Genomic DNA, 24089 nt, shown 5'->3' with positions numbered 1-24089 from the left:
CAGGGAATGGGAGTCAAGACTGGCCCAGAAGACTTGTGCCCTCTCCTAGGAGAGGAGCCTGCCCTCACTTCCCAATTAGGAAGGCCTAGTGGGAGTCAGTCTTCCTCATCCCGGACGATGTTTCCAGCCCAGACTTCAGCTGGGAGCAAAAGGGGCAAACGATGGACTGCAGATGCCAAGTTCACATGGAGTTCAACCCAGACACGGGCTGCCCACTGTCCTGGGGGCTGAGTGCCCACCTCAACCTCTACAAGAGGGGTCTGAACTTGTCCCGGCTCTGAGTCCTGACACACAGACGTGCCAGCCTCCGTGAGGTCGGTCAGCTTCACGTCCAAGCCCAGGGGACGTTTGGCAGCGTGCTGTGCTTGGTCACACGCCCCCACAGACGCCTCTTTCGCTCATGAGTGTCTGGCCTTAAAGGAATGCGATGTACTTGACCTCTCCATCCACAGACACCCTTCAGGGATGCTCTGGGTCTCCTGACTCATCCAGAAGAGAGCTCTTGGCCCCTCTCTGGTCAGCACCTCTCTGCAAAGCCCTGTGGAATATGAGGGGGAGCCGCCAGGGTGGTGGGAGGGGAGGTGTCTCGCTTCACCCTCACCCCAGACTGATTGCTGGTGACCCATCGTCCAAACCAACGCACCCACGAACAGCTTGTGGCCCGGTGTGGAGGGAGGGGCACCTCAAACGCTGGGGGTGGGGCGGGCATCGCGCACCCAGCCCCCGTGAAATCCAACCGCTCCCCGAAACCCCCCAAAATCGCTTTAGGAGTGGGCCGCCTGCCCCGAGGAGGCGGCGTTCGGCTGGCCCCGGCTCCCCGGCTCCGGCCCGAGGGAGCCCGCGTCCTGGCAGGGTCCCGGAGTCGGCCCGGCTCCAGGGCGCAGAGGGAGGCGCGACGCGACTTCGGGCCCAACCACCGGGGCCCCGGGGCCCCGCACGTGCGTGCGAGGGGCTGCAGGCCGCGAGGTTCCCCCACCCCCGGGCGGACCGGGTCCGCGAGCGCAGGCTCTGGGGTGTCCCGCGTTTGGCCTCAAACACGTTGGCTGTCTGGCAAACCGCCGGGTCCACCTGCCTGCTCGCTCGCAGGGGCGCGCGCCCCCGCCAGCCCGCCAGCCGGGGCTCCGAGCGGGACGCCACCCCCGACGCCGCGGAGCCCGCGAGCCGGCCCGGCCCCGCCCCGCCCCCGCCCGGGCAGCTTTACGGCGGAGGTCGCGCCGCGACGTGGGCAGCCGTAAAGCGCCCCCGCCCGCGCCCCGCGCCCCGCGCCCCGCGCCCCCGCCCCCAGACGGAGCTGCTTCCGCGCGCCGCCGGCCCACACGATGGCCGCTTTCGGGCCGCGGGTCGAGTACCTGGAGCGCTTCCGCTGCCCGCTCGGGGGCCTGGCGGCGGGCAAGCCCCGCGTGCTGTGCCACGGGGCCGAGATCTTCGTGTCCACCGGGAGCGAGCTCGTCTACGTCTACGACCAGGAGGGGCGGCTGCTGACCGTGAGCCCCGGGCGGGGGCCCCCGGGAAGGAGAAGCGGGCGGGGAGGGGTCGGGCCCCTGGAGCCCCGGGGGGCGGGGGGACGGGGGACAGACCACCCCGGTCGGGGGTCGGGGCGAGGAGACTTGAGGGGCGCCCTGGTTCTTTGGGAGGAGCTCGTTTAAGGACTGGGTGCCGTGCTCTGCCTCCCCTCCGTCCTTCACGCGGCTGGCCTGACGCTGTCTTGTCCCCGATGTCCAGGCCGTGTACAGGTTCCCGGGCCCGGTGTGGCACCTGGAGCTCCGGGCCCTCGGCAGGCTGCTCTACGTCCTGTGCGCCCAGAAAGGCATCTACTGCTTGTCGTTGGACCAGGCGAGCAGGTGACGGGGACAGCGGGCAGCAACGCGTGGGGGAGGCTGCCTCGGCCTCCGGGGCACTCCTCATTGGCCCCGGCCACCCCACCCTGCCTCCTCAAACACTGCCCCTGTGCGACCGAGACGCGCAGCGGGGCCTGCATCAGGGTCACAGGGAGCACGCACCAGCCCTCCCCTGGGGGCCCTGGAGGGCTGGTGGGCTCAGGGCCCAGCTCTGAAGTCTGGGGTGTCCCCAGCCCCCAGCATGTGCAGCAGGCTCCTGCCCAAGGAGCATCCTTAGTAAATGGGGCTCAGGCTGCAGAGTGTGCAGCCTGCGGCAGGACCCTGTCCCCGCTGGCGTGGCACACCTTTTAGGCGGGTCTCTGCAGTTAGCCGTCACGGCAAAGCACCCTGGACCCTGAGGCGGTCAAGGGGGCCGATGTTGAGGAGCTGGGCCCCTCCCGATGCTCCAGGGCAGAGGCTAGACACGGGCCCACGCTCCCTACTGGCTCAGGACTTAGGAAGGTAGGGGGTGGGATTCACAGGCTAGACTTCGGGGGTCTTACAGTTCTGCACTGAGGAGGGTTTTCCTCCTGAGCCCGTTCCTGGAAGCCTGGGTACATCCTGCTGTGTGTGTGTGTCCCGGGGTGACTGGTGCTGATGACAGCAGTCTGCGGGCCGATGAGAGGTCATGTGACAGGCCATCTGCCCCCGGGTGGGCCTTCCCACCCGTAATGGGCACCGAGGTCACTCCCTGGGAAGACCCCAGGCCCAGTGTGCTCAGCGGCGCATCGCTGGGAAGAGAGCTTATGCATGCTCTGACCCACCGCTGCTTGGTTCTTGAAGGTCTGTGAACCGAGGTGATGGGGATGACAGGGACAGCGAGGACAGTGAGGACAGCGAGCCCCCTTGCGCTGTGATCCCCGTGCACCCAGATGCCTGCCTGCTCCCGGATGACACTCTGTGCGCTTTCACTGTGGTCGATGACATGCTTGTCACCCTGGCACAGGGCCCTGCCCGGTGGAAGGTACAGCTGTCTGAGTGCCCCTGTCCAGGGGAGGGCGCCAGACCCAGAGGCCACATTGGCGAGGTGGAGTTGTCCACCTCCAGCCCCGTGGCTGGGGCCCCCGGGGAGCCCGCAGCCCCCCGCATCCTCCCAGTGCTCTGCTGTGCGTCTCCTCCGGGCCGCAGTGCTCTGCAGACCCCTACGCGGGGCTCCAGGGGCTTCTCGCTGGAACAGGCCCTCTTTGGGCTACTCTTTGGAGTTGATGCCTCCCTTCTAGAATCACCAGTGATCCTCTGTGGTCTCCCCGATGGCCAGCTCTGCTGTGTGGTCTTGAAGACCCTGGTCACCTCAAGGTTGTCCCCAGGCGACCCGAAGGCCCTTGTCAAGATCCTCCATCACCTGGAGGAACCCGTCATTCTCATTGGGGCCTTGAAGACAGAGTCGTTGCCCGAGGACGCGGAGGACACACACCCTGACTGCCTAGTGGCACTTGGTCACGGTGGCCGGATCCTGGCCATCAAGGCCAGCTGGGACAAGGCAGGGACTCTGGTGCCAGAGCTGCAGGAGTACCGGCTGCCGGGGCCTGTGCTCTGTGCGGCCTGTGGCGGGGGGGGCCGTGTGTACCATAGCACCCCCTTGGAGCTCTGTGTCGTGGACCTGGCTCGGGGACATGCCCCCGAGGGGGGCCCGGGAGGCCTGCCGTCTCTGCTGTGTCCAGCTGGTTTAGGCATCTGCAGCGTCGTCACCCTCTCTGTGTCCTCCGAGGTGCCCGAAGGTACAAGCTGCCATTCAAACCGGAGGTGCCCCAGCGTGTCGTGGTGGGGGTGGGACTTTCCGTGGGGCTGTCTTCCCAGCTGTGAACCGGCCCATGCTCGTCTCCCTGCTATGTTCCCGTCTTTGGCAAACCTGACGGGCAGGCTTCTCCCCAGCTGCTGTAGGCTGGCACTTGTCTCGGGGTCCGGGGGTGCCTGATGGTGTGTGTCCCATGTGGGTAGGGGCGGGGGCTGCCCCTGGGCGGCGCAGGGCAAGGGCATCTCTCCAAGACAGGTCTTCCGTGGTGGGGAGTCCCGGGAGATTCAGGTGGGTTCCGGCCAAGCCCTGGCGTGTTTCTGAAGGCTAGGGAACGCTTGCCCCGCTTCCCCCGCGGCCTGCCCCCTGGGCCCCTCTGCGCCGGAGCTGCGCGCTGGGTGTGGCTTCCCAGGACGGCACCGGGGAAGGTGGTAGCTGTGTTTGCCCAGGGCTGTGGGGCAAGGACAGAGCCACCCTCCCCCGGCACACGTTCTCCAGGAGATGGCCCACGGGGCGGTACTCATCGCGGAGGAAGCGCTCCGAGGGGACAAGGCCAGTGTCTGTGCCGCAGGGAAGGACGGCCGCGAGTACGGCGGTGCCAGGCTGCAGCCCGGCCTGTGCATGCTCCGTGCCTCGCTCTTCGGCTGCCCCACCTCGGCCTGGGGCTTGGGGCCTCAGTGGCAGTGGGCGTGGGAGACAAGCAGACAGTTGCAGGAGGTGGAGCCCAGGGGAGGGAAGGGGACAGAAGATGCTAGAGAGCCCCCAGGCTTCTGGAAAGGCCTGGTGAGTGTAGAGCTCTTCTCTGCAGACCACAGGGGCCCGTCGAAGGTCCAGCTGCACCTGGCTGATTCAGGGGCCCACATGGGTCCTTGCTTGGCCCCGTTTAGACCCCTTCCCCACATGGCTCTAAGCTGCTCTGTGTGCCAGCATTCTCCCCCAGGAGGGCCCTTCAGAACGTGTGATGAGATGGACGTGGGCAGGGACTCTGCCTGGGCCCTGGTGCGCGTCCGGGGCTCCACAGCTCCGTCTCCGGGACCCGCTCTTTCTCACCTGGGTGCGGGCCTGCCGACGACCTCTGCCCTGTGCCTCCAGCAGCTTGCCCCTCCCCGCCCGTTGACCGGGCCCCATGGGTGTGCATCTTCAGGTGGTGCCAGGCTCCTGGCCCTGTCCACCAGGGGCCGCCTGATGACCTGCAGCCTGGACCTGCGCTCTGAGATGCCGTGCCCCACCAGAGCCGCTATGGCTGATACTGGCCAAAAGATTAAGGAATTGCTTTCTGGAATCGGCACCGTCTCTGAGAGGTGAGCAGCCGCGCTGCCGGTGGCTCGGGCAGAGGCCAGTGCTGCGTCCGCGGGGGTGGCGTCCTGGGTGGTGGCGTCGGCCCAGGCCTCCGACCCCAGGGACAGCCCCAGATGCCACGTTGCATGGCAGCAGGTGAAAGGGACGTGCCCCGTTTCCTAGACCCCACCCACACCTTTCCCTGCCCGTGCTGGCTCCTCGGCCCTCCCCCAGGGCACCCCGCTCCTCAGGGGCCTCTGCCTTCCTGTCTCGGCAAAGGCCCCAGCGGCCTTTTCCTCTGACCCGTTCAGAGAAACGGGGCTCCCCACAGTCCTCACCTGTCCTGTGCGGCACGGAGTGACAGTCTGTAGGCCGTGGCACCCTGTGGTTTAGGGCCATTTCCGAAGTGCCTGTTGTCCTCTGGGCCGTCACGTGTGGCCACGGCGGAGCAAAGGGGCCCACTCAGAACACGGCTGGGAAGGCGCAGCCGCCCCTGGGCCCACGTGGTCCTGACGAGGTTGGCGGCGGCCGGGAGCCCGGTGAGCGAGGCCAGGCCTGCTGAGCGTGGGCTCTGTCGGCTCCATCCTCTGCCCTCCGTGGTCCTGCTGCCTGAGAGCAGGGGTTGGGTCAGACGGCTGGGGGCCCCTTCGGAAGGGCTGTGGCATGGGCGGGACCGGAGCGCTGCTCCCCGAGGCAGCGGCTTGCCCCTCACGGGGTGTGTGTCAAGGAGCGAGGTTCTGGTGTCTTCCCGTCCTGGGAGGAGGGGACGAGGGGCCCACCACCACGCCTCCTTCCCCTCCCTCGGGTGCCACGTTTGCTCCTTCCAGAGTGTCTTCTCTGAAGAAGGCAGTTGACGAGCGGAACAAGGCCCTGACGTGCCTCAACGAAGCGATGAACGTGAGCTGCGTCCTGCTGGCCGGCCGGGAGGGCGCCAGGCCCATCTCGTGCACCACCACCACCGCCTGGAGCCGCCTGCAGCCGCAGGACGTGCTGACGGCCACCTGCCGGCTGGAGAACAACAGTGGCCTCAGTCTGGACCGGGGCTGGGCCTTGTGCGTGCAGGTGCTGACCACCCCCGCCTCGGACCCAGACGCGGCTGGCTCGGCCACCACCTACACCATCCCCGTGGACCGGCTGGGCCCTGGCGATCGGCGGGAGGTGACGCTGCCCCTGGGCCCTGGGGAGGATGGCGCCCTGGACCTGCCCCTGACCGTGTCCTGCGCACTACACTACAGCCTCAGGGAGGTTGTGGGTGGGGCCCTCGCCCCCTCGGAGTCTTTCACGGGCCCCTCTCTGGATGAGTGCCCCTCTGACGTCTTGCCTGAGCAGGACGGCATCTGCCTGCCCCTGAGCGAGCACACTGTGGACATGCTGCAGTGTCTGCGCTTTCCTGGCCTGGCCACACCCCACACGCAGGCCCCCGGGCTGCTCGGCCCGGTGAGCGACTCTGTGGACACCTTCTTGGGATCTCTCGGGCCATGCAGCGAGCCGGCGGGACCTGCTTCCCTGCGGGCCAAGTTCCTGCCCCCGTCGGTGGCCACGATCAAGGTGTCCGCAGAGCTTCTGAGGGCCGCCTTGGGGGACAGTCATGCAGGTTGGTGGTGGTGGCTGGCGTCACTGTGGCCCCAGGGCCTGGGGACACGGGGCTCCTCCCTCTCCCAGGCCCCGCCCGAGCTCACGGCGGCACCCCTGTCCAGCAGGCACGTCCCTGGGCTCTGCCACCCTGCAGTGGCTCCTCGCTGAGAACACGGCCCTGGATGTCGTGCGGGCCCGACGGCTGTGCTCGGTCCAGGGAGTGGCCCCAGATGGCACTGACCTGCACCTTACCATCCGAGAGGCAAGCGGGGGTCCGCCCTCCGGGGAGAGGCTTCTCCGAGCGGCATCCCCAAGCCAGCTGTGTCTCTGGGCTGCTCGAGAGGAATCGGGTCGTCGGTCCCCACCTTGCAGAGGTTTCTGACGGGCGCCGTCTGAGGCCCGGCTGTGCTGAACAGCTTTCCCAGGGCTGTGGGGTCCCGATGGGGACCAGCCTGTCCTTCACGTGTGGGCCCCCACCCCGTGCACAGCTGGCACTCGTGGCCCCAGTGTGGGCCGTAGGGGTGGTCCAGGCGTGGGCTGTCCACGGTGGGGTGGGCACAGAGTCACGTGGCCGTAGAGTGAGTGCCGTGGGTCTCGATTCCAAGGGAACAGGGCTCCTCCTGGACACACGTTCCCACGGGCCACTGTTGATTGGCTGGCTGGTGTTTCTGATACAAGTTAACGAGGGGTGGGGAGACCCAGGCCTGGGAGTGGGGGGCCCCAGGGCCTCTTGAGGGCAGGTGGAGCTGCCCTTGGGGTGGGGCAGGGCCGTGCGTGGTCGCTGAGGCTCGTCCTGTGTTGCAGGTGACTGTGACCCACCTGTGCACAGCAGGGCCCATGCAGACCGTGGAGATCCAGGTGGAGAGCTCCTCTCTGTCTAGCTTGTGCAGTGCACACCACGCGGTCATCGGGCGGCTGCAGGTATGTGGGCCTGCTGGGGGGGTGGGCAGTGGGGGGAACATGGGACTGTGGGCGACGGGGCTGCCTGCATGGGGGTCGCAGGACCACGCCTCCTCCTCTGCTCCCACGTGCTGTGCAGGGGAGCTGTGGGCGCCCGGGAGGCGAGTGGGGGAGCTTTGCTGATTGCCCTTCAGTAGCAGACGCTGCCCCCCGGTGTGCTGGCAGCCCCCGCTGGGCCCCCGTAAGCCCCCTGCCGCTAGCTTGGAGGAGGACGGTGCGCGTGTTCCTGCCGCAGTCCGCTCCACGTCCCCGCACTTGCCTGGCCGAGGAACCCCTTGTGCAGAGAGGCCATGCGCTGGGGCTGCATGCGCTGGGCGTGGGTCCCGGGCCGAGGGGCCTGCACTCTGAGCCTCCACATCTCTGCCAGGAAAGCAAGAGTGGCGGCACCCTCTCAGCGCTGCTGGGGGCCCCACCAGGCGTAGGAGGCAGCGGCTACGCTGCCGTCTGGGGGCTGTAACTCCTGGGTCTGAGAGGGTCCCCCGTTCCAGGTGAAGGTCTCCCCTGGTGCCCTTGGCCGGGCAGAGCCCAGGCCCCGGGGCTGGCTGGCCCATCTCCTCCCGCCGCTTCCGACTGTGGCCCTGGTGGCCACAGAGGACTCTGCAGTGGCAGCCCTCAGCCTCACCTGGGAACGTGCCAAGGCACATTCCCAGGCCCCACCCAGACCCTGAGAATCGGAGAACCTGCAGGCCAGGCTTTTAGGCTTTGACGAGGACCTGAGCGCCGCTGGTTTAGACCCACCGGTGCCCCCAGGCAGGTGGGCGCCACTCAGGAGCCCGTGGCCACCGCGGCCACCCTGTGTGGCGCCGTGATGGGCCTGAGGCAGCACACGCAGCTCAGGAGTGTAGATCCGAGTTCCTCGAGCCATCAGAGGAGGCCCTGCCCCCAGAGTGCGTCCCGTTCCGTCTGCCCAGAGGGGAGCCTCCTAGACCGAGGTCCCCCTGCTCCCTGTCAGGCTGTCTCCAGACCCTGCCGAGCATGAGCATGGCGGTCAGGAGGTGTGGTTAGTGTGATGTGGGGGAAGGAGCGTGTTGCCTGGACCCCCGGCAGGAGGGGGAGGTCAGTGTCCTGGTGTTGCCATGACAGCCACAGACGGGGCACAAACAGCAAGAATTCAGTGCTGGAGGCCCAGGCCTCTCCCCACGTCACGCAAACGGCTTCTCCCCACGTTTGCATGTAACTGTCCTCTGTGTCCTGATCGCTTGTTATTAGACTTGCCCCCCGCCCCCCCCCGAGCAGGAGCTCGTCCGACCTCGCTCATTTGCAGAGACCTCATGTCCGAGTATAGTCCCTGAGCTGCTGGGGGCAGCACTCCCGGGTGAATTTGGCTCCGAAAAGGGAGGGCTGCAGATGCTCCCTTGAGGGGCATCCTCACGTGGGCTGCACACCCCAGTCTGTCCTCCGTCAGCTGATGCCCTGTTCCCTGTGATGGGAGTGTACCTGAGAACCAGTTTGTATTGTCCTGGCCGCTCAGAGTTTGGGGGACCCTGCCAGATGTGCAGGGCCTGCCACAGAGGCCAGTGGGGGCCTTGCTGCCTAATCCTGTCTGGGAGCTTGGATCTGAGCCCCCAGGAGCTGCCTGGGCTTCCCCCGGAATGCAGGACAAGAACCAGCCCCACAGCGGGCTGTGCCGAGGGGATGTGCCAATGGGGCAGGTTGGGTGGCCCCGTGATGGCAGGAGGCACCAGGCCTGGGACGAAGGATGGGAGATGGGGCGGTGGAAGGTGGCTCTGTGGGGACGAGGGAGGAGGTGGGGGGGCAGGAACTTAGGAGAAAGTGACTTCCAAGGCCTCCACTGTCAGGCTGGGGCTGGAGCGGAAGAGACAGAGGGGGTGGTACGGTGCTGGAGCCCTGGGCACCTCTCCAGCCACCTGCCCCTTGTCCGCCCCCGCCCCCAGAGGATGGTTGTGGAGCACGCTGCCCAGAGCTCCAGCCCACCTGACCTCCGTGTGCAGTATCTCCACCAGATCCATATCAACCACGAGGTGAGGCCCCTCCAGCTCCCGTCCCCGGGGCCTCCCGCCAGCCTGGCCAGGGAGGACCATCCCTGGCTGGGATCCTCTGGGAGCACAGGCGTCACCCGGCACAGGGCGGGGCCTGCCCAGTCCTCAGCCCAGAGTCAGGGCAGGGGGCGGGGTGGCTGCGGTTACTTCTGTCTCCCGTCTTGCTCCTCTTGCTAGTCCACCTTCACTAGGCCCCTGCTGTCACCTGGGGAGGGGGGCCTGGCTGCACATCCCCTGCATTCCTAGGTCAGCTGCCACATCCCAAGTAGGATTTGCGCATCGGGGGTGTCCCAGCAGGGAGGAGGGGGCTCTGAGCCCTTGCCTGCCCCACCGCAGACACTGCTGCAGGAGGTGCGGGCCCTTCGGGACCGGCTGTGCACGGAGGACGAAGCCAGCTCCTGTGGCACTGCCGAGAGGCTCCTGCAGGTGTACGGGCAGCTCCGGAGCCCCAGCCTCCTCCTGCTGTGACGCCTCGTGGGCCCCGCCCCGCCCCCGCCACAAGCCAGGCGCCCCCGTGGCTTTACGGAGACACGCCCAGGGCACCGGAGGCTGCTTCCCGCCGCCTGACCCTGGCTGTGGCTGTGGGGTGGGGGAAGGCAGGTGAGCCGGGCCACTGAACGGGACACGGGGCCCGCGGCTGCTCCAGGGCGTGTGTAAAGCGCGTCGATCACAGGCGCCCGGGGCACCGGGCTCTGCCCTTGCGGCCCCGTCCGCCCTGGCCCGAGCGGCCCACAGCGTTCCCCTGCCTTGGACAGCCGCCCACGGCTCCCGCGGCACCTGGTCGAGCTGGGCGGTCCGGCCCGGGGCACGGGGGCTGGGTCAGCGGCCTCCCCTCCCCGCAGAAGTCGGGCCGCGGACAAGGTTTCTGGGGTCGGGACCTGCGGGTTTGCGTCTCTGACTGTTGCTGTTCCCACCGCCCCGCTGCCCGCCCACCCACGCCCGCCACGCGCAGACCCCTTCGTCCCCCTCGGGGCCCCTCAGCCCTGCGTCTGTGCTCTGCTGAGGCCACCAGCTGGGACGCCGCTCCCTGTGGCTCCCACCCTCACCCGGTAGGTGTTCCCAGCCGGGGCTGCGCCCGGCGCCCAGCACTGTGCGTTGCTTCCAGGGTCCCTCACGGTGGGCTGCAGCCCCCCAGCTGCCTCCCTCCGGCGCTGACGCCCGTTCGGACTTGACATGGTGCCGTTGTGCGCGTGCGGGAGGCGCGAGGCTCCTCTGCCGCAGAACAAGTGTGCTCTCGGGCCGAGCTGCCTCGGCTTCTGGGTGTGTGTGTGTTTGGGGCGGCAGCTCTGAGCTGCATTTCTGGGCCCCCCCAGGGGTATGCTCGGATGAACCTTGCCTTGGTCTTTCCGTGGTCGTGGGGGCCGGTAGGGGGTCTCCCAGCACTGGGGCGAAGTGCCCACCTGGCCTGCGGGGCACGCGAGTCCCTCGTCCCCAAGGAGGGAGAGGGGCCAGTGGGGAGTCCGGGTCCGAGTCGGGAGAGTGGGCGGCCGCCACACAGCCTGCACGCTGGAGGTTGGGCGGGGGTGGGCACAGATGCGGGGGGTGGGCCGAGCAGCGCTGGAAGCACGTCCCCAGCCCCCGGGCTTCACTGCGCTGCCCCTGGGCCCCACCGTCCCGCTCCCCACACAGGCAGCCTCGCTCCTGCCCACAGGATAACCCTGGAGAGGTGTGAGCACGCGTCCTCCCGGGGGCGGAGACACAGCAGTGGGGAGGGGCGCTCCCCCTGCCTGCTGGCGGGAGGCCGCTGGTGGGGCGGGGTGGGGGCAGGGCAGTCACTGGGGGCCCGCCACCTAGTCTCCAGAAAAGGAGACCCACGACCCGGACACCTAACCAGCTGAGAGGAGATAAAGTGGAATCTTGTGAAACCTTCGTGAATGAGGGGAGACGGGTGGGGGGTAAGGACAAATGGGACACAGGCCGGAGCTTCCCTGGGAGCCTCGCGCTGGGGTGCCTGGTCACCCCATCGGGGACGGGACGCCACACTGAGCACCAGGGGTCCCTCAGCCAGCCTCTGCTGCGCGTGGCTCACCATCCCTTACACAGCTCTGGCCCGCCAGAGGATGGCCTCTGCGCAGTCCCAGCCTCTCTCCTCCCAGGCGCAGGGGCATCCCTACTGCCACCCCAGCTGGCCCCTCTGGGGACCCCTGGGGCACGCCTCCCTGCCTCCCCTCCCCCGCTCAGCAAGGGTCTGAGGCCAAGTGCACCCTGTGGCAGAAGTCAGCAGAGGGGAGTCCTCACACTGATGACTGGCGGCAAGCCCTGGGCGGGTGAGCCCCCAACCCTCCTGCCCTGGGCGCCACTAGGGGGCAGCACGGGCTGTGGCTCAGGCAGCCACCTGTCCCCTCTGCAGCCTCTGGGCTCTGGTGTCTGGTCCTCGAAGGGTTAACTAAGCCCCCCTTGACCAGGGGGCCCACTTGGGTCCAGCTCCTCTGTCTTTAAGGCGGGGGTGGGGGGGTGGGTAGTGAGGTCAGGAGCAGGCGTGGCTGAGGAGGGTGCTGGGGAGAGGCTGGGGGGAGAGGGGGGTCCCTTCCTCCCCACTCTGATTGGGCACATCCGCTCTGCACTCCCTTCCTCGCACGCTCTTCCCAAAGCGCCCCAGTCCCGACTGGACCACACTGGCTGGACTCACTGGAGGGGGTTTTCAGGCCCCAGGCACGGGGAGGGACTTGGGCTTAGGGACCCGGCATCTGGTCTCACCCTCCCTTCAGGCCCTAGGCCACATGGCCGTGTCCTGACCCCTCCCCCAGCCCCCAGGTTCCACGTCTCCCACTCGGCTCTCTGATGGCCTGGGTCACCCAGCCCAGCCAAGAGGCACTGGCCTGGGTGGGGGTCCGTGGGGGCTGGGAGTGCCTGGACGCCAGCTGGTGGACCACAGACCTTATCTTGGCATCCAGTCTGCTTGGGGCAAGGTGGGTGGGGGCTCTCCGGGGTCTGCGGCTGGGGGGTGAGAGCCACGCGTGGGGTGGGAGTGGGAGACCTGGAGCCCCCTGTCTGGGCTGAGAGGGGTCTTCTCCCCGGGGTTGGCCACTCACACCGTGTTTGGGAGGGGTGGGGTCGCTTTCGCCTCAGGTGCGCGGGGGATTCCCCAAGACCCTGCCCCTGGGGAGGAGAGCCATGGGGGGTACCTCACCCCCACCCCAGTTCCGCTCGGTCTCTGGGAGCAGCTGTGTGGCGCCCGCACAGGGCGGGGGCGGGGCCCAGGGGGTGCCGGGGTGCCCCTGCCCAGGAAGGGACGGGGTGGGGCGGGGGTGTCCCGCCCGCTGGACCCGCCTCCCGGCCACGCTCGCCTGCGCTGGGGGATGGGGAGGTGGAGGCCCACGGCCGGGACCCCCGGGGCAGAGGCGCTGGCCCTCCCCGCGCGAGCGGCGCCACGGAGCCCGCCAGCCGCTGCGTCACAGACTCGGTTTAATGGGGGGACGGGCGCGCCACCCGCTCAGTACTCCCAGAGCGCGACCCCGGCCGGCGCGTCCGCGTCCGCGCGCAGCAGCCCGGAGGCGCCTCCGCGCAGGTACTTGCCGCTCCCCGCGCGGATGGCCAGGCGGCCGCGCTCGCGGAACTCGAAGAGGAAGTCCTCGGCGCGCTCGCCGTCGCTGCGCACGCTGCCGTGGCTGCCGGTGTTCCAGAACCCGCCGCCGCGGCCTGGGGGCGGGCCGGGGTCGGCGGGGGTCCGCCCGGCCGCCCAGGCCCCCCGCCCCGCGCCCCCGCCCCGCAGAAGCCCCTGCCCTGCGCCCCGCACTCCCGTCCGCACCTCGGATTTGGTAGGCGCCGTCGCTGAAGCTCAGATGGAAGACCTCGTAGACGGAGCGGTTGGTGTCCAGCTGGTTGGAGCCCCGGCGGTGGCAGATGAAGCCGTCCAGGCCCCGCAGCACGAGGATGGGCCGGTTGATGAGCTTGAGCGTGAACTCCTCGTCCTCACCTGGCGGGGCGTAGGGGCTGAGGGGCCGCTGCCTGCCCACTGCCTTCTGGCGCCTTCCGGGGATGGGTGGGGCCCGGGGGCAGAGGGGGCCCATATCTGCCCTTGCCGTGGCCTCCTGTGACCTTGGCAAGAGGCCTGCCACCACCAAGCCCCAGGTTCCCCAAATACACAGTGGAGACAAGCAAGTTCTGGGCTGTGACTGCTCCTTGACGTCCACAGTGATTATCTGGACCAGCAAGTGTGGCTCATGCCAAGGGCCAGCTGGGCAGTTGTACAGGAAGGAGGGGCTGATTCTTAGGTGACAGGGGTCTGTGGGCAGAGGGCCCGGCCCCAGTTCCCTGGAACTGGTGAGGGGTGCTCACCCACAAAGTCGCTGGTGGCCGCCAGCTGTCCATTCTTCTTCATGCACACATAGCGCCCGTTACTGGCCTTGAGGGCCACCCGCCGGCCACGCCACTCCACCTCAAACATGGTGTTGGCAGAACTGGGAAGGTCAGGGTAAAGTCCCCTCAGAGCAGCAAGACGTGGGGAGCTCAGGGTCAGGCTTTCTCATCCCCCTCAGGCCCAGCACCAACCCCCAGGGGGAGAAGGGTACCTGCCTTCCACTGACACACCCACCACCATCAAGAGCCACCCCTCACCCCAGTGGGCATTCTTTCTTGGCTGGGCTGCTACAGTGGTCCTCATGGTGGAGGTGCTGGTGCAGATGGAGGTGATGAGGGGGTGGCAGTGGTAGTGGTCGTGGAGGTGATGGTGGAGATAGAGGAGGCGTAGTGGTGGTGATCGTGGTGGAGGCGGTGTGGTGGTGATGGTGGAAGTGGTGGAGGAGGCAGGGAGGTGGTGATCGTGGTGGTGATGGTGAGCATGGTGGTGATGGTGGAAGTGGTGGAGGAGGCATGGAGGTGGTGATCGTGGTGATGATGGTGGAGATGGTGGAGGAGGCATGGAGGTGGTGATCGTGGTGGTGATGGTGGAAGTGGTGGAGGAGGCAGGGAGGTGGTGATCGTGGTGGTGATGGTGAGCATGGTGGTGATGGTGGAAGTGGTGGAGGAGGCATGGAGGTGGTGATCGTGGTGGTGATGGTGAGCATGGTGATGATGGTGGAGATGGTGGAGGAGGCATGGAGGTGGTGATGGTGGAGATGGTGGAGGAGGCATGGAGGTGGTGATCATGGTGGTGATGGTGGAAGTGGTGGAGGAGGCAGGGAGGTGGTGATCGTGGTGGTGACGGTGAGTATGGTGATGATGGTGGAGATGGTGGAGGAGGCAGGGAGGTGGTGATGGAGGTGTGATGGTGAGCATGGCGGTGGTGGTGGAGATGGGGATGGTGCACTCACACCTGTGTGGCTGTGGCATGGATGCCCCCATGGTTGACGAGGGTCCAGTAGCACCCGGTGCTGGAATAGAAGGTGCACTTCTTTGTCTCCTGGTCAATTTGCATCAGGAAGGTCTCATGATGCAGTTCTTCGTCTTGGTTGGCTGAGACGTTGACCCCTGGAGGGAGGATATGGGAAGCCCCTCGCGCCTCTCCCTGGGTGGGGGGTGGGGAGCAGAAAGATGGGAAAAAGCATGCTCTTGGGAAAATCCTGAAGGCAGAGGGGTTCTCATCTAGAACCCTTTGGAGTTAAGATTTGGAAGGCACTTCTCAGAGGGTAGGAGGCGGTGCCCGTGGCCACGTGGGAACACTGCAGACCCCTACATCCAGTTCCCTAAAGTTCCTTGGCCTAGCTCCTACCACAGCCCCAGGAGCCAGACCTTCCGTGCCAGCAAATCCCTTGCCTCTGCTAATCATCAGGTAATCTGCTTGCTGCTGCCTTCTCGACCCAGGACTTACACCAGCCTCTATTTATAACTTAATCCTAAGCCACTGGGTGGGCACAGTGGGGTCCTTCTTCCCCAAGCCATGGCCCAGGGCACAGCTGGGGCCTGGGGTCCACTCCTGGGCACAGAGTAGAGGCCGATCCACTGTCCCCTCCCCAGCCCCCTTTTCACGTGTGTGGTCTCCTGGGAGTCCTGAGGGAGGGCAAGGCTGTCTGGGGCTCTGCCTGGGGTTCCTGGAAGGGGGGAACTGGGGGCATCCATGCCCAGGGTGGGGAGCAGGGGGCAGGCACTGGCATCTCTCTAGTATCTTCCCATAAACCATGCTCCTGTTTCCAGTGATGTGGCAGATCACAGAGCTCCCCGAAGAGGCTGGGCTCCAGCGTGTCCAGCTGGTGGAGCGGGAGGAAATGGGGGCCTGAGGGTCGGGGCCAGATCCTGTCCAGCCCCGTCCCCAGGAAGGTAGGGCGGGCACCAGGAGGGCCTATGCTGGAGAGGGTGAAACCTGCCGTCCTTCACCAGCTCCCAAGGCTGCTCCCTCCAAAGCTGCCCAGATAGGGATCTGTGTCCCTTCTTGCATAAATCCCCACCATCCCTGCCGTCCCGTTGGCAGCACTGAACTAAGTGAGCACCTGATGCTTCGGGCATGTGATCAGTTAACAACTCAGACAACAAAGAGTTTGTCCAATGCCCGTGGGTGCCATGGGCCTTGACTGGGATTGCTCGTGGAGAAGGTGACACAAACAGACCAAGGAGGTGGGAGACCCATCCCCGCAGGTGCTGAGGGAAGGAGGAGGAGAGGGCCCCCAAGTCAGGCTGCACACCTGCACCGCGGCCCCTCTGAGGCCGACCCCACCGGCATCCCCAGCATCGCCCCTCACACGCCCTCCAGACAGACTGCGGCCAAGGGGCTTCCAACTCACGCAGCTGGAATAGCAGAGCCGTCCTGCGACCACGAGGCCACCAGCCCGAGATCAGAGCTGTCCCCCGTGAGCAGCTCCACAAGGAGGAGAGAGTGAAGGGTTTGAAGACGCCACTGAGCCAGCGATGGTGTCCTGCCTGGGACCCCACCACCCCCGTGCCTCCAGACTTCGTTTATGTGAGGTGACGTCCTCGTGGCTTGAGCCACTGGGGACCATTCTGTGAGCTCCACTGTGTCACTGAAGGCCAGCCAGGGTACTCCCAGACACCCCATGCAGAAGAAGACAGGTTTGGGGGCTGCCTGGCCAGCAAAATTATTGGGATCAAGGCACCAGCACTCGGCAGAACCCACAGCTCCAGCTGCCTCCTCCCCTGGACTGACAGGGACATCCTGTCACATCCTGCTTCCTCAACCACTCGCTGCCCAGTCAACACTGAACCTCTGGGGGCAGGTCCCATACCCTAGGGTTATTGCAAAGGAAGCGAGCAGGCGAATGTGGGGTCCCTCTGGCTTCTACAGGGGAAGGCAGATCCCGTCCTTTGTCGGGGATGCCCCCCTGACAGACAGATGCAGGGGCTCCAGGGAAGGAAGAAGAGCCCGTACGGGGCCGTCCCTCACCGTCCCACCAGCACGGTCTCTGTCACCCCCACCAGCGGCACCGCAGCCTTGCTCGCCACCCGAGCCCGTCCAAGCGCCCTTGTGTCCAGCACCTCCCCTGCCTCACAGAGGACGCGGTTCACACGGTGGACAAACCAACCATGGGGGCTTCCCACAGGCCAGAGAGCACCGTGGCCAGACTGCAGGGCCCGCGCCGGGAAGCACAAGGGCTGATTGTCCGTCGTGCCACGGGACCTGGCCACGTTCCAGAGCGGCGTGCAGGAGGTGTTTGTGGAATGCCCATGGCGGTGCACGACTGGCCTTGGGAACCCTGACTCCAGGCGGGGGAGGGGGGCCCTCTGGAGTGCTCGCGGCTGGGCCTCGGCCAGCGGGACTGGAGGGTGGCAGTGGGCCAGGTCAGGGCGTGCCTGGCCACTCCTGGGGGCACAGACCCAGGAGCCCAAGTAGGAGGCAGTGGCAACTGCTGGCCTGGGCCCGGCTAGGGGCCACTCTGGGACCTCAGCTTCGTCTCCGGGAAGCAGGAATTGCCCGTGTTCACCTCACAGACGTGTGATCGCATGTGCAAAGGCCCACTGGTCACACCAGGCAGGTGGCCAATGCTCCAGGATTGACGGGGAGCCAGGCTGCACCCACCCGGCAGAGACCGTGCCTTCCACCAAGAAGCCCGGGCCCTGGGGGAGGCCCCCAGACTGGAGGGACCCCAAGGTCCCTCCACATGCCACTCCTGGGTTGGATGAGGATCCCCACTGGCGAGGCACGGGCAGTGGGCACAAGGGCCCTGCCCACTGATGGCTCCTTGTCCTGTCCTTGGCCCCTCCCCCATTTCCTGTAGAGCTCAGACAACGGAGCAGTAGAAGAGAAGGGGAGGGGCAGGGAGTGGGGGGCCAGCCCAGCGAGGGCAGGACCTGCCCTCCTGCCCCTCACGGCCGCGGGCCTGGGCGCGGCTGCCCAGCGCACCGTGGGCTCAGTGGTCCCGAGAAGGACCCCTCCTCCTGACTCCGAAGCCAGCAGCCCGCTGCCACTGCCCCAGGCGAGCGCCCGGACCCAGGTCGGCGTGGCCGGCCCGCCGCGCCCACGTTACCTTGCCGCACGGACACGTAGCGGTGGTTGGCGGCCACCAGGACCACCTGCGGGTGACTCTCCTCCAGGTCGAAGAGCTCGTCCTTGCCCGGCCGCGTGCTGCGGCCCGCCCTGAGCGTGCCGGCGGGCCCCCCGGGCGCCAGGTAGCGGCCGTCGCGGTCCTTGAAGGCCAGCTTGCCCGCCTTGACCCCGAGCGTGTAGCGGGCGTGGGGCTCGGGCCCCCCCACGAGGCGGCCGTCGCTGCGCAGGTAGCGGCCGTCGCAGGCCCGGAGGCAGTACTGCCCGTCCTGGAAGGTGAGGGTGACGAGCGCGCCCACGCCCCAGGGCGTGTCGCTGTCGGCCGCCATCTCGTCCTCCTGCGGGCTCAGGTGCACGTACCGCCGGCGGCTCACGCTCAGCAGGTGCGCCTGCGGGTGGATGGCCAGGTGGACGGCCCACAGCTCGGCCGGGGAGATGGCCGTGGCGAAGCAGGACAGCCGGTCCTCGGTGCCGCCGAAGAAGCGGCCGTGCGGCTCGGACTGCAGCGCCCAGCGCCCGTCGGCCTGCGGCAGCACCAGGAAGCGGCAGTCAGGGCCCGGCCGCTCCGCCTCGCAGGCCACGCGCCCGTCCTCCTGCGCGGACAGGTAGCGGCCCAGGTGGCGGCTGCGGAGCAGCACGGCGGCGCCCTGCCCCGGGTCGGGCTCCAGCACCCACGTCTGCTTCCTCTTGAGGCTGGGTGCCGAGGCGTTGACCTTGAAGCCGAAGCTCTCGGCCGTCAGGTAGCGGTCAGCGTCGTTGACGAGGCCAAACTGGATCTTCAGCACTTGGCGCAGGCCGTTGGTGGGCATCCTCAGGGCCGGCCCAGCGCCCCACGAGGGGCCTGGGAGGCGCTCTCCGCGTGCTCACGGCCCCCGAGGTCCCCCAGAGGCCCGGCCGGCGTCATGGACCTGCTGCCCTCTGACCAGTGGCTGCAGGCCCGCGGGCGGCGGAGGGCGGGCGGGGGGCGGATCAGGGCTGTGCCGGCTTAGGGACGGCGGCTGCCTTGGGTTACCCCAGCTTGGATTTCAGCCACTCGTGGACTGCCCCAGCGGCCGGAGCCCCAGGGCCTGCAGGGGTGGAGAGCTCCGCCCGCCGCGGGCTGACCACCTCCCCGTACTCACTGGCGGCTGCCCAGGCCTACAGCCCGAGCCCCGGGCCCCGCCTCCTGGCCCCTGCGCCTCTTGGGCTTGCTCCTGGTTGTCACCCGCGTCAGGGCCCCCAGACCCACTGCACAGACTCACCAGCCCAGCCCGGCTCCTTCCCAATGTAGAGAAAGCTGCCTGGTGGAAAACTCAGCGAGGCCGCAACCCGATCGCAGCCCTCCACCCTCAGCAGCCGCCAGATCCTCGGCCAGATCCAGTTACTGCTTCTCTGATTCCTGGTGCCAGGAGCCCGGCAAAGCCCCCCAACTCAGGCAGCCCAGAGCTGGAGTCCCATACCGTCCCGCTCGGCTGCAGCCTGCAGCCCTGGGCCCAACACCTCCCCCAGGGTGGCCTGGGCTAGGAACGTGGCAGCCAGGGGTCGCGGTGCCAGGGAGCGTCTAGGTGTGCCCAGACGCCCCCATCCTGGCGCCCGTGGTACCCTGGCCCGAGCCAGGGTCGCACTCACATCAGGCCAGGCGGCCTGGCTCTGTGGGACCGGGAGAGGGCCCCTGGACCGCCCGGAGGACCACGCAGCTGGAAGGTGACACGAGAGTGTGGGCAGGGGCCATCCTGAAGGTGGCGGGCTGTTGGACCCAGGGTCAGAGGACCAGGCCTCGGGCTGAGCCCTGTGCCGTAAGCACCTCAAGGAGCCCACGAGGCTGCTCCCCCTTCCTGGGTGAGCTAGGGCGAAGCCAGCCTTGCTGCGTGGGCCCGGGGACCCCTAACTGCTGTTCATGTTGCTGGGGCGACTGGCCTGACTTGCAGCGTCTTTACAGGGTCTGGTCCAGGGGGTTTGTGGGGCAGAGCCCTCTCAGCAGAGGGATGTGGCCAGCAGGCTAGGAGAGGCCGGAAGCTGGCCACCCCTGACCCCAGCACCTCCCAGCCCCTGCCACTGGGACCACCGGGCTAGACCCCCTCCCCGCTGAGCCCAGGGGGGCCGTCTTCGGGGACCCGCAAGGGGCCTGCTCAGCCGCACCCTGCCCGTCTGTCTCCTGCACCTGCCTCAGGGGCTGGGAGCCAAGTAGTGAAACCAGAGCTGCCCGGCCTGGGCCTGGGCCAGCCTCGGTGTCCTCTTCATCATCGCAGCGTGTGACCCTCAGGCTTCCCTCGGGGAATGGGCTCGGGGCCCTTGATGCCTCAGGCAGCTCCGCTCCGCCCCCCTGGAGGCCGTGACAGGGCCCCAGGCTGTGGGGGTCCAGCCGAGTGCAAGGGCCTTGGGCTGGGCATGTGCAGGCCCCGGGGGTGGGCAGGGCAGACAAGATCAGGAGTCCCTCCTCCATTCTCTGAGCCCTGGGCAGCAGCCCTGCCAGGCACAGGGAGACACTGAGGGCCGGAGGGGGATTCTGGGAGACACACCTGGGCACCGGTCCCCCCAACAGCACCGTGTGTGCTGTGGGGTGGTCAGTGGGGCTGGTCTCGCGCTCCCCGACAGCTAGCACTGCCCGTCTCTGTGACCCCCACACGTTGATGGGGCACCGAGTGTGTGCCCCGCTGGGCTGCGTGCCAGGCGCCCACTGGCAGGGAGATGCGGTCTGGGGTAGCACCCCCTCCCCACGGAGGATGCCCTTATTAGATCCTCCAAGTCCCAGGGGCCCAGGCCTAGCCTCGATGCCAGGCACATGCCCCTGGTTTGGGGGTATGAGCCACGATGCTGACAGCTGTTTCTCGCTAGATCTCACTCTCTGCCACCTCCCAGGGTTGCAGGAACACCCACGGAGCAGGTGCTCAGTGGCACTGCTCAGATCCTCGTGCACGGGGGTCTGCGGGACAGCTGTGCCCACGGTCCCCCCAACTCCCACCCAGGCTCCGAAGGAGCCCGGGATGCCCGATTGGCGTGAAGGCCTCATTAGCACGGACTGGCACCAGCAGGGTGCTCATGGGCATCCCGTGCCCAGTGGGAGGAAGCCCAGCTGCCAGTCGCTAAGTGGGCCTGGCTCCAGGAAGTCTCTTGCTGGCAGAGCCAGAAGTGGCTGTGATCTCTCGGTTCTGGGCGGGCCTGGTGTGGGGCTGCCTGGCACTGACTCGCAGTGTGAGCTGAGGGGGGAGCCTCTCAGGCCCCAAGGGACTCTGAGAGGTGGGCCTCCCGGCCCAGGCTTCCTTGGAGGGAGGGAGGTTGCATGGATTGCCCCCCACACCTCCCAGGACCCAAGCCTTGAGCCCGATGCCTGCTAGGGGCCACGTCTGGATCCCCGGTAAGGCCCTGGCGCACAGTAGGTACTAGGGACGTCCGGTGTGATGCACTGAGCCTCTGCAGGGAGGTGAGGCAGAGTGCATGCTGCTGTGGGCGTGCGTGTGAAGGTGCACACGGGCGGGGCAGGACAGAGGGAGCCGTGGTCAGTGGCTGGACCGGCCCTGGTCCTGGAAAAGCTTCCCTGGATCCCAGCCCTAGCCTGCTCGTGGCCACCCAGCATGGCGGTCAGGTTGTGTACAGCACAAGGGAACCGTGTCAGGGGCTACTTGTGAGAGCCTGTGGCGGGCTGTGTCCTCAGGGACACACATGTCCCCTGCCCGAGGGGGTCCACACAGCCACCCACAAGGGGCTCACGAGGCCTACGGCCCGTCCAGGATGCCCTCGGGGGCATCCAGAGTCACCTGGCCCACTCACCTCTGGACCTGCCCTCCTGGGGGACGGGGTGTGTACCTGTGTGTGTGCATCGCCCTGGGCCGTCGTCTGCCACCACCGGACAAGGCCTGAGGACAGGTGTCAGGCTGCCTGACGCGCCCACTTCAACATGCGTAACTTTCTCTCCTGGGCACTGAGAGGCCGTCCGGGCGAGCAGCACCCCTGGACCCCCACTTCGGGGAGTGGCCAGCCGCCGATGGACCCAGCTGTCTGGAGCTGGGCCTGGAAGGCAGGGGTCGCCCCAGCTCTCGGAAGCTCCCAGCAGCCCAGGGTGGGGCAGATCCTTGGCTTCCCGCCTGTTTTAGTGAGGTCCAGCTGAGGTCAGGAGCAGAGAGGGCCCTGAAGCCCCCAGCCCCCCGGCATCTGCCCTGGAGCTCTCAGGAAACTGTTCCTTCCCTGGGATGCTGGGGGATGGGCGGGCCTGGCCACTTGCAGGGCCCCCCGGCCCCGGCCAGGCCCCTGGGGGGGCTACCAGGGAAAGGACTCCCGGTCCTGCATATCTAGACCGCTGGCCTTGGATGCTACGCCCAGCCTGGGCTCCTGCCCAGCACGCTGCGTGCTGCCATGGCGACTGGCGCGTGTACCAGGCTGGATGCCCGAGCACCACGGCTGCTGGTGGCGTGAGCTGGCATGGGCCCCACGTGCGTGCCGGCTGGGGGAGGGAGTGGCTCCCCACTCGGGCTGGCCTGGCAATGGCCCAGGACGGAGGGACCCCCCCGGGGCCACACCTGTCCCAGACCCAGGTCCTGGCCCCCTGCTTGAGCAATGCCCGCTGTGCCCCTCCTTCCCCACAGGCCAGCGAGTCTCTGGGAATTACTCCACACAGAGGAAACCCCCAAGGCCCCGCCCCGCTTTCCTGTCCCCCTCGGCCCCAGGCACTGTGCCCTCCCAGGGCCAGGCCACTCTGGCCGGCCCCCTTCTGGGCCTCTGCCCCCAGGGCGAGGCCAGGGCTTTCCTGCCTGCCCAGGCACTGCTGGGCCCGGCCCCAAGGCCCTGATTCCCCTGCTCCCAGGCCCAGCGTCGGTTCCTGGGGCCCAGCTTGGCCAGCGCCCGGGGCCCAGCTTGGCCAGCGCCCAGGGCCCAGCCTCCTGCATTGTTCCTGAAAACAGGCCCAGGGCTTGGCTGCCTCATGATTTTTTCATGGCGGAGCTCGGCCACTCTGAAGTTCCACTTACATGGGCAGGCGGGGCCTGGGTTGGTTTACTGGAGGTTTGCAGGCGGTTTAGGGTGACAGGCTCCCTTCTGCAGGGCAGGAGGGAGAGGGCAGTGTTGGAATGAAGAGTGTGGGGAGGCGGCTCCGCATCTCACACCGCCTGCTCCACATGAAAATGCACCCCCCCTCCCCTTCCCCACCATCCGGAGCCCCCAAGACCCCTCCCTTCCCTCACCATCCCCAGCCCCACTCCCATCCCCCACCCCTCCGGAAGGCAGGACAGCTCATGAAATACTGGTTTTCGTGGACTCCCCTCCTGCATGGCCCTCCCCCGCGCCCTTGAAGGGAAGCTGCTGGCTGGGAGGGGAAGCCCCTCCCAGTGCGGTCGTCCAACACCCAAACCCCAGGACCTTTGCATATTTCTAGAACAAGAGGGGAGCATTCACAAGAACGTGTCAGAGTAAGTCCCTGGCAGCACGGGGCCGCCTCTGCGCACCCCAGCCTTCCCGTGCAACCGTGCACACACGAGCACCACAGCTGTGCGCAGGGGCGCAGCCCGGCACGACGGAACCAGACCCCTCACACCAACCGTCACGGGCACATACTAAGTACCTACTGTGTGCCTGAAACCTCGCTAGAGATCCAAAAGGGACTTCTGGGACAAAACAGGAATGGAGCGTTTCCTCGTCCTACAGCGGAAAAGGCTGTGCACGTGCTCATCTTCCTTTGTTGGACGGCCCCCGGAGGGGGGGTTTGGGGGGGGACAGCGCCAAGCACCAGCCCGAGGCCTCGGTGCTGGTCTGCTTCCCGGGAAAACCCGCACACGCCTAGGTGCTGCTTCGAGTGGTGGGCGAGTGAGAGAGAAGCCTAGGGGATGTAGCAGGGGACGGTTCGTGACGCCTGGATGACACAGGACTAAGTGGGGGCAACTGCTGTTGGAGATACAGAGGAGATGAGCAGCGGCCTGTCCACGGCCGCACGTGGGCCACGGCGCTGTCGTTGGGTAGGACAACGCCCCTGTTCTCAGGAAAAACGCGCTGAGATGTGAAGGCTAGAGGGCAGAATGTCTGAGACCAACTCCCAAATGGTTCAGACATGAAAAGACAGATAAAAAGAACAATAAGGCAAGTGTGGTAAATGTTAGAAAGTTAGTAAGTTTGAAATTATCCCAAAACAAAAGGGTTAGAAACTATAATAACTGGGATAAAAAAAATTCCATTGCAGGGCCAGAAGAAGTCAAAGAAATATCCCAGAAAGCTGGGGGGAAAACAGGTCAAAGAAACAGTAACAGGGCGCCTGGGTGGCTCAGTCGGTTAAGCGACTGCCTTCGGCTCAGGTCATGATCCTGGAGTCCCGGGATCGAGTCCCACATCGGGCT

The 24089-nt window shown here is 67.1% G+C and overlaps 2 protein-coding genes across 6 annotated transcripts; one reads left to right on the top strand and one right to left on the bottom strand.

Moving 5' to 3' along the window:
* Positions 1 to 1215: 1215 nt before the first annotated feature.
* On the top strand, positions 1216 to 13319 carry FAAP100 (FA core complex associated protein 100). Of its 5 annotated transcripts, XR_010408770.1 has the most exons (10): positions 1216 to 1484; positions 1723 to 1841; positions 2661 to 3595; positions 4754 to 4910; positions 5715 to 6481; positions 6585 to 6724; positions 7267 to 7383; positions 9318 to 9404; positions 9669 to 10022; positions 13185 to 13319. XR_010408770.1 is itself a non-coding variant. In XM_064583700.1 (9 exons), the coding sequence occupies exons 1-9, from the start codon at positions 1320 to 1322 to the stop codon at positions 9888 to 9890; spliced, it is 2706 nt and encodes a 901-aa protein (XP_064439770.1). In that variant the 5' UTR covers positions 1216 to 1319; the 3' UTR covers positions 9891 to 10662. The 5 variants fall into 5 exon arrangements, 4 of the variants coding, with proteins under 4 accessions (XP_064439770.1, XP_064439769.1, XP_045744235.1 ...); XM_064583700.1 differs by lacking the exon at positions 13185 to 13319 and having other exon boundaries at positions 6588 to 6724; positions 9669 to 10662; XM_064583699.1 differs by lacking the exon at positions 13185 to 13319 and having other exon boundaries at positions 9669 to 10662.
* On the bottom strand, positions 12400 to 22865 carry FSCN2 (fascin actin-bundling protein 2, retinal). Its single transcript, XM_045888280.3, has 5 exons — positions 17777 to 22865; positions 14675 to 14831; positions 13684 to 13822; positions 13171 to 13384; positions 12400 to 13061 (listed from the first exon to the last, which is right to left on the bottom strand). The coding sequence occupies exons 1-5, from the start codon at positions 18600 to 18602 to the stop codon at positions 12856 to 12858; spliced, it is 1542 nt and encodes a 513-aa protein (XP_045744236.1). The 5' UTR covers positions 18603 to 22865; the 3' UTR covers positions 12400 to 12855.
* Between the last annotated feature and the right edge of the window lie 1224 nt (positions 22866 to 24089).

Source organism: Mirounga angustirostris, unplaced genomic scaffold, assembly GCF_029215605.1.
Source record: "Mirounga angustirostris isolate CCGP_5_RB_7025 unplaced genomic scaffold, mMirAng1.0.hap1 SCAF_17, whole genome shotgun sequence".
In the NCBI taxonomy this organism is placed as follows: domain Eukaryota; kingdom Metazoa; phylum Chordata; class Mammalia; order Carnivora; family Phocidae; genus Mirounga; species Mirounga angustirostris.
This window is presented reverse-complemented; position numbering and strand designations above follow the sequence as displayed.

Coding starts and splice junctions, on each gene's coding strand:
- FAAP100 (XM_064583699.1), top strand. CDS start 1,320: ATGGCCGCTTTCGGGCCGCGGGTCGAGTACCTGGAGCGCTTCCGCTGC. Junction 1,485..1,722: donor AGGAGGGGCGGCTGCTGACC/GTGAGCCCCGGG, acceptor CCCGATGTCCAG/GCCGTGTACAGGTTCCCGGG. Junction 1,842..2,660: donor TCGTTGGACCAGGCGAGCAG/GTGACGGGGACA, acceptor TGGTTCTTGAAG/GTCTGTGAACCGAGGTGATG.
- FSCN2 (XM_045888280.3), bottom strand. CDS start 18,602: ATGCCCACCAACGGCCTGCGCCAAGTGCTGAAGATCCAGTTTGGCCTC. Junction 13,385..13,683: donor TGGGTGAGCACCCCTCACCA/GTTCCAGGGAAC, acceptor GGAAGGCGCCAG/AAGGCAGTGGGCAGGCAGCG. Junction 13,062..13,170: donor CGGCGCCTACCAAATCCGAG/GTGCGGACGGGA, acceptor GCCCGCCCCCAG/GCCGCGGCGGCGGGTTCTGG.